Source organism: Echinops telfairi, unplaced genomic scaffold, assembly GCF_000313985.2.
Source record: "Echinops telfairi isolate 266 unplaced genomic scaffold, ASM31398v2 ScPeMD7_28;HRSCAF=97, whole genome shotgun sequence".
NCBI lineage: Eukaryota > Metazoa > Chordata > Mammalia > Afrosoricida > Tenrecidae > Echinops > Echinops telfairi.
In genome coordinates, this window is record NW_022103925.1 from 738,038 (window position 1) to 744,101 (window position 6,064).

The window sequence follows — 6,064 nt, forward strand, 5'->3', positions numbered from 1 at the left end:
ATGAGTGAGTGAGTGAGAGCATGAGTGAATGAGTGAGTGAGTGGGAGCATGAGTGAGTGAGTGGTTCAATGAATAAGTGAGTCAGGTGAGTGGACAGATGGGGGAGGGAGTGAATGCGTGGGTGAGTGGATGAGTGAATGAATGGATGAACTCGGGAGAGAGGGTGTGAATGAGGAAACGACTGGATGCGTGAGGGTGTGGCTGAGCAGTGCCCAGGCCCATGCACATGCTGCTCGGGACATTAATCCCTCTGTCCTCCCGAGGCCCGGTCTGCGCGCAACACCCCTCCTCCGCCCCAGGCACCCTGGTCCTAGGATCTGACAAAGATCTGCTCACAAAGCCGAAACCAATACTGGACCTTCTAACTGAGCCCCTTCCCTTGGGCCAGAGAGTGGGCCTGCTCCGTTGAGGGTCCCTGGATTTAAGCATCGCTGGATTGTAGGGTGAGGGGCTCACGATTGCTGGGCTAGGGTCAGTGGACCACCCCCACCTCCACCCCTCCCACCAGCACACCCAGGGCAGGGTTGCAGCCTTTGGCCCATGGGGGGAGGTTCTCCCGCCCAGGTCCAGAGCCGGGCAAGCCCACTACAGTATCCGCCGAGTGGTCAGCATGGCTGAGGGCCAGGCAGGCAGGGTCCAGGGACTGGTGGCTGGGCAGTGCCTTGCTGTGGCTCAGGGAGTGACACCTGTCACAGGTGACGAGTGCTAGGGTGCATAGTCCCCACCTCGGCCGACCCCTCCTGTCAGCCGGACCATTGTCTGAGGGCCCTGGGGCTGCAGGAGCCAGGACCAGAGGGTGGCGGGCCCCCCATTCTGGCAGCTGCCAGCCTGCACCCGGGCACCTGCGGGCCCACTCTCTGTCCACTCTGTCAGGGCACCTGGCTACCGTGTCTCGGGCATGTCAACTTCTGTAGCCCACGGCATGACGTGGGTCCTGACTCATCGCCGCCCTTGTGGGAGAGGGCAGCGTGGGGCACTCTGAGGGCGACAGCCCTCCCAGTGCCAGCCAAGAACACTGAGCAAGCGCATTGGCAGGGAAGGGGGAGGAGGCTCCAGGAAATGAGCGAGCCCATCTTCGATGAAGCCCGGCGGGATGAGGAGACCCTGTCTCCTGTGTCGTGGACCTGTCATCTATCGGGAGAGCCCAGTCCCTGGAGAAAGAGTCAGGCCTGGTACCGTGGAGGGGCAGCAAGAGGGGGCCCTGGACACGATGGATGGACACAGTGGGTGCCACAGCGGGCCCGGCGCAGGAACAGCTGTGAGGATGGCAGGGGACGCGTGGTTGTGGTACACAGGTCGCTGCGGGTCAGAGCCTACCCCACAGCTCCTGACAGCGACGACGGTGACGACGGTGACAGCAGCCGCCGCGGTCGGTCTGCACGAGAGCGGCCCCTCGCCCCTCCCCCTCACGGGGCTGGTGTTTGGGTCTCCAGACTCCTGTGGTGACAGCTGAGCACTGAACCACTGCCTTCCGCGGCTCCTGTGAACACGCGTTCCATGGCCTGTGTCCCCACGGCAGCCCTATTGGAACAGGCACCAGGGTCTAGCAACCAAGACCGGGGAAGCTGGGAGGGGCCGAGATGCCTCCCCTGGACACCCCCTCCAACCCCAAAAGAAACCTCCCAGTCAGCGAGTCGGTGTGGATTCACAGTGACCCTACAGGTCAGGGTAGAACTGCCCCGTGGGTTTCCGTGGCTGTAACTCTTTAGAGGAGCAGAAAGCCTTGTTTTGCTCACAAGAAGCAGCTGGTGGTTTTGAACTGCTGACCTGGAAACTTGTAACATGTAGCCCAACCTGTGACCACTGCGCCAGGAGGCTCCTGAGCCTGCTCCCCCTCTTTCCAGGGCTGTGACAGGCGTGGACCTGGACACTGACCTGGTACACATGGAGGCCCAGGACCCAGCTGGAGGTAAGGGGGTGGGGTGTGCCAGGCCCCTTAGCTCCCCACCCCCACGACCTCGTCCCCGCCCAATTGCCTGTCCCCCGGGCCACCCGCCCGCTGACCACATCAGTCGGTGTGCTTGTCACCTGCTGGTGCAAACCAAAGCCCAGCAGCGCCCTCCGGTGGCAGGGCAGAGCACTGACTGTCCCTGCTCTCCGCCCAGGGCTGGGACCCTCACCACCCAGCCTGGGGCAGCCAGGGGCAGCTGTGTGAGCAAGAAGGCGCCTTCTCTGCTCAGACTCGTCCCCTTGGCGCTGCTGGGGTCTCTGAGCAGGGAGGTCTGAAGCTGCTCACAGCTGGGCACGGCCGGGCTCGAGGCTGGCCCTCACATCGAGGGGCACGTGTGGCGGGCCTGGCCTGGGTGGGCTGATATTCCCTGGGCGCCAGCACCCAGGGTTTCTTGGGCTGAATCGGGCAGCTGGAATCTCAGGCGGCGCTGTTCCTCTGCAGGCTTCCGCTACGTCACCTGCCGTATCCACAACTGCTCAGAGAGGACGCTGGTCACACCTTTCCCTGGCCCCATCGACCAGGGCTCTCTGACCGTGCAGGATGCCTACATTTTCTTCAAGGTGGGTGCCCAAACAGCCCCTTCACCTCCGCCCCTGTGTCCCCAAAGGCCCCGTCCAACACCAAAACTGGGCCTCAGCTGCCGCCGGCTCCTCTCCCACCCCCACTGTGAGCCCTGCCTCCTGGCTGGACACCCCCAAGGCCAAGCCCGTGTTGCCCCTTGGATTTTGGGAGTCTGAAATGGGCTTGGGGCTATTTCTGGCCACTGACCACTGGACACCAGCTGTCTACTCCCCAGTAAGCCACCAGGGCCCTGCTGAGTGTACCCCACACTCTCAGGGAGGGTCAGAGAGAGAGTGGCTACAGGTGGGACCATCCACAGGAACCACGGGCTTGTACAGGGTCCTACAGCTGCTTGGTTGCCTCCCCTGACGAGAGGCTCAGCCCTCGGAACAGCTCGCGCTCTTCTGATGGCTCAGGCCACGAAAAGGCTCACTCTGATGTGGACAGAAGCAGGGCTCTCTGTCCCATCCGGTGGTCCTGTGAGACATGGCCAATGACTCCTGTCGGGGAAGACCCTTGCCGTCTGACCCAGCCCCTCCATGAGCCCCAGGCTCCCCTGCACGTGCTGGGGGGACCCTTGTTCCTCCTGCTTGACCCACTCTGCACAGCATGTGCTAATGCCCCCATCGAGCGAGGAACTGGATCTGGAGGGGAGAGTAAGTCCCTCCCCCTGTCTCCCAGCAGACTGGCCGGAAGGTACTCAGTCCACCCTAACCTCCACTGCCCTGGTCTGTAGTCTGTCCCTGTCCCGCAGTTCCCGTCACCTTCCCCGCCTCCAGGCAACACCCTGGCAACACCGCCCGCGCCACCGTCTCAGATCCCGTCTGCCCACACTGCTGAGCCCCAAGCCCCTGTCCAGAAACTGCCACCTGCAGAGGGTCTGGACAAAGACGGCCCCCCCACCCACCCATCCGTTGGAGTGGTCACCAGAGATCAGGAGCAGCCCGTCCTTGGGGAAGTGTGTGTGCATACATGTATCTATGTATCTATGTGTGAACTTCAAGAACTTCGTGGGGAAATGGAGTCAGAAAGAATGGGATCTTCCCAGGATCTCTGTGACGCCCCTCATGTGTCAGTGCACTTGGGGGAGCTGGAGGGGTGGGGGCTGCTGGGGGCCAGTTCACACTCCCACCGCTTTCACACACGAAACAGGTTTGACCACGACTCTGCGTTCTCTCAGGCACACACTCTGTCTGAGTCTCGCAGGGTGGGGGCAGGGGGAGGGTGTCGCCAGAACAAAGCCCCCTCCAGCTGGTGACCTCCCCTGAGGGGCTCTGCTGGGCCTCAGAGCCCGAGGCAGAGCAGTCGCTGCAGAAGGTTAGCTTGACGTTTTTTGGAATTCCAAAGGATGCAGGACAAGTGTGAGGACTTACTGTGAAGGTTTTTAGGAAAACAGAAACCCGTGGCGTTGGTGAGAACAGCCCGGGAAAGCAGTGCTGAGGATGCTTCCCAGCAGACAGTGAGCCTGCCCGGCCCCCTCCCCTCCTCCGCTCTCCCTGCTGCTCCAGTCCTGCCCCTCGGAGCCTTAAGAAGGGGCATGGCTGGAGTCCTGTGAGGATGCCCATCTGTCCATCGTCTGTCTGTCTGACGGGGGTCAGTGGGAGGAGGCAGGGAGGGCGTGGCGCAGGGGACAACAGCTTCACAGTGGACACCGTTGTGTAGTGGTGGCACCGATGCTTTGTAGCAACGCTTTCTGACTGACCCTCATTAAGGATCTGTGTGTGTGTGTGTGTGTATATGCGCATGTGTTTATGTGGGTGTGGATATATGTGCTGTGTGTGTGTGTGCGTGCGCGCGCGCAGTCCTGGTGCTGTAGTGGGTTGTGCACCGGCCTGTGCACCACAAGGTCAGCTCACTCCTTAGAAAAAGATGACGCTTTCTGCTCCTATGAAGCGTTAAAGCCTCAGAGACTCACAGGGACAGCTTGACGCGGCCCCACGGGGCTGCAGTGGGTCGGTATCCACTCAGTGGAAGTCAGTTTGGTTTGGGGTGGATGTGAGAGAGTATGTGTATTCATATGTACACAGGCATGTAAGTATACATGTGTGTGCATGTATATACGTGTCTGTTCACACGTACACACATATGTGTAGACGCATGTTCATATGTACACGTGCATGTGTAGATGTGTATGTTCATGCATACACATGTGTAGATGCACGTGTAGCCATGTATATTCAGATGCACACACGTGCATATGTGTGTTCATTTGTACATGCATATGCACATGTATGTATAGATGTGTATATTCGTGTGTACACATGTGTAGGTGCATGTGTATATTCAGATGTACACACATGCATGTGTAGGTGCATGTGTTTGTGTTCATATGTACATACATATGCACATGTATGTGTGGATGTGTATACAAACATGTTCCTGAGGAGCCCTAGGAAAATAGGTAGAATCATTCCAGTATCTGTTTTCCCAGGAGCAGAGAAAGTCCGTTCTAGGAAGTGACTCCCACATTTGTGGCCACAGTGAGGCTGAAGACCCTCAGGCTTTGTGCGGGGCCCAGAGTGGAGAGCGGAGTCCCATGGTCTGTGGCCTCATTTCTCACTTGGATGCAGACTGTCCCAAAGGAAGCCCCCTTGCCGCTTACTTGCTGGGTGTGAGCGAGTGCACCTGCAGCCCTGTGGGAAGACCCGCCCCACCCCCGTACCCCCTTCCTGTGATAACTGGTTTGCTGTCCTCCACCCCATCCCTCTTCCCCCGAGCAAACACCTCTCTTCTGGCTCCTTTGCCGGCCGTGCCTCAGTGTCTTCATCAGTAAGCGGGGACGGGATTGTGTGAGGCTCACCGGAGCTGCACGCAGGCATTAGCACATCATGCACCGAGTGGTGGGGTGACCCCCTTCTGTGGCTTGGCTTCCCAAAGCACTCTCCCTGAGTCGGGGGACTAGAGCTCATCCCCCTGTTCCATAATTCCAGTGCAGGGAAACGAGGTGCAGGAGGAGCCTGGGGAACAGAGATGTGCTCCAATGAGGTAGACAGAGGAAGGATTCACAGGGAAGGGGCGTTTGGTCTGGGGCTCTGAAGGATGAACAGGTGGCTGTCTGTTTCAGGCAGGCATAACAATGGTGCAGTTTGCAGTCCCGAAGCCCTCTTTGAAGTATGTCTCTTCCCTCCAATTAGGCAACCTCAACAAACCGGACCAAATACTACGTCTCCTATCGCCGAGGCCCGTTTGTCCAGATGAGGCTGCCCAAGTACGCCCTGCCCAAGGTGAGTGCTGGTTCCCCACCTCTGCTGGGCCTGCACCTACACACTCGGTGGGCAGTGCAGCCACCCTGGGGGCACACCCTCCTCTCAGCCTCTTCCGTAAGCCCCCTGCCCTTCCACCCATAATAGGGCCAGCTCCCACTGGCTTCTTTCTTTCTTTTTTCCCCCCAAGAACAAACATTCTTTATCCCTCCCCCCTTTCTTTCTTTTTAAAATACTTTTATTGGGGGCTGTTACATAACTCTTATCACAATCCATACATTCATCCAGTGTGTCAAGCACATTTGCACATATGCTGCCATCATCATTTTCAAAGCATTCTCATCCCACT

General features: G+C 59.0%; 1 protein-coding gene across 1 annotated transcript in view; it reads left to right on the forward strand.

Annotated features, from left to right (window-relative positions):
• Window positions 1-6,064, forward strand: part of SORCS2 (sortilin related VPS10 domain containing receptor 2) — a 197,171-nt gene that overhangs the window by 143,834 nt on the left and 47,273 nt on the right. The window contains exons 9-11 of the mRNA XM_045289462.1: window positions 1,845-1,909; window positions 2,393-2,511; window positions 5,647-5,736. Of these exons, the coding sequence (XP_045145397.1) occupies window positions 1,845-1,909; window positions 2,393-2,511; window positions 5,647-5,736 (274 nt within the window). The remainder of the gene's footprint in view (window positions 1-1,844; window positions 1,910-2,392; window positions 2,512-5,646; window positions 5,737-6,064) is intronic.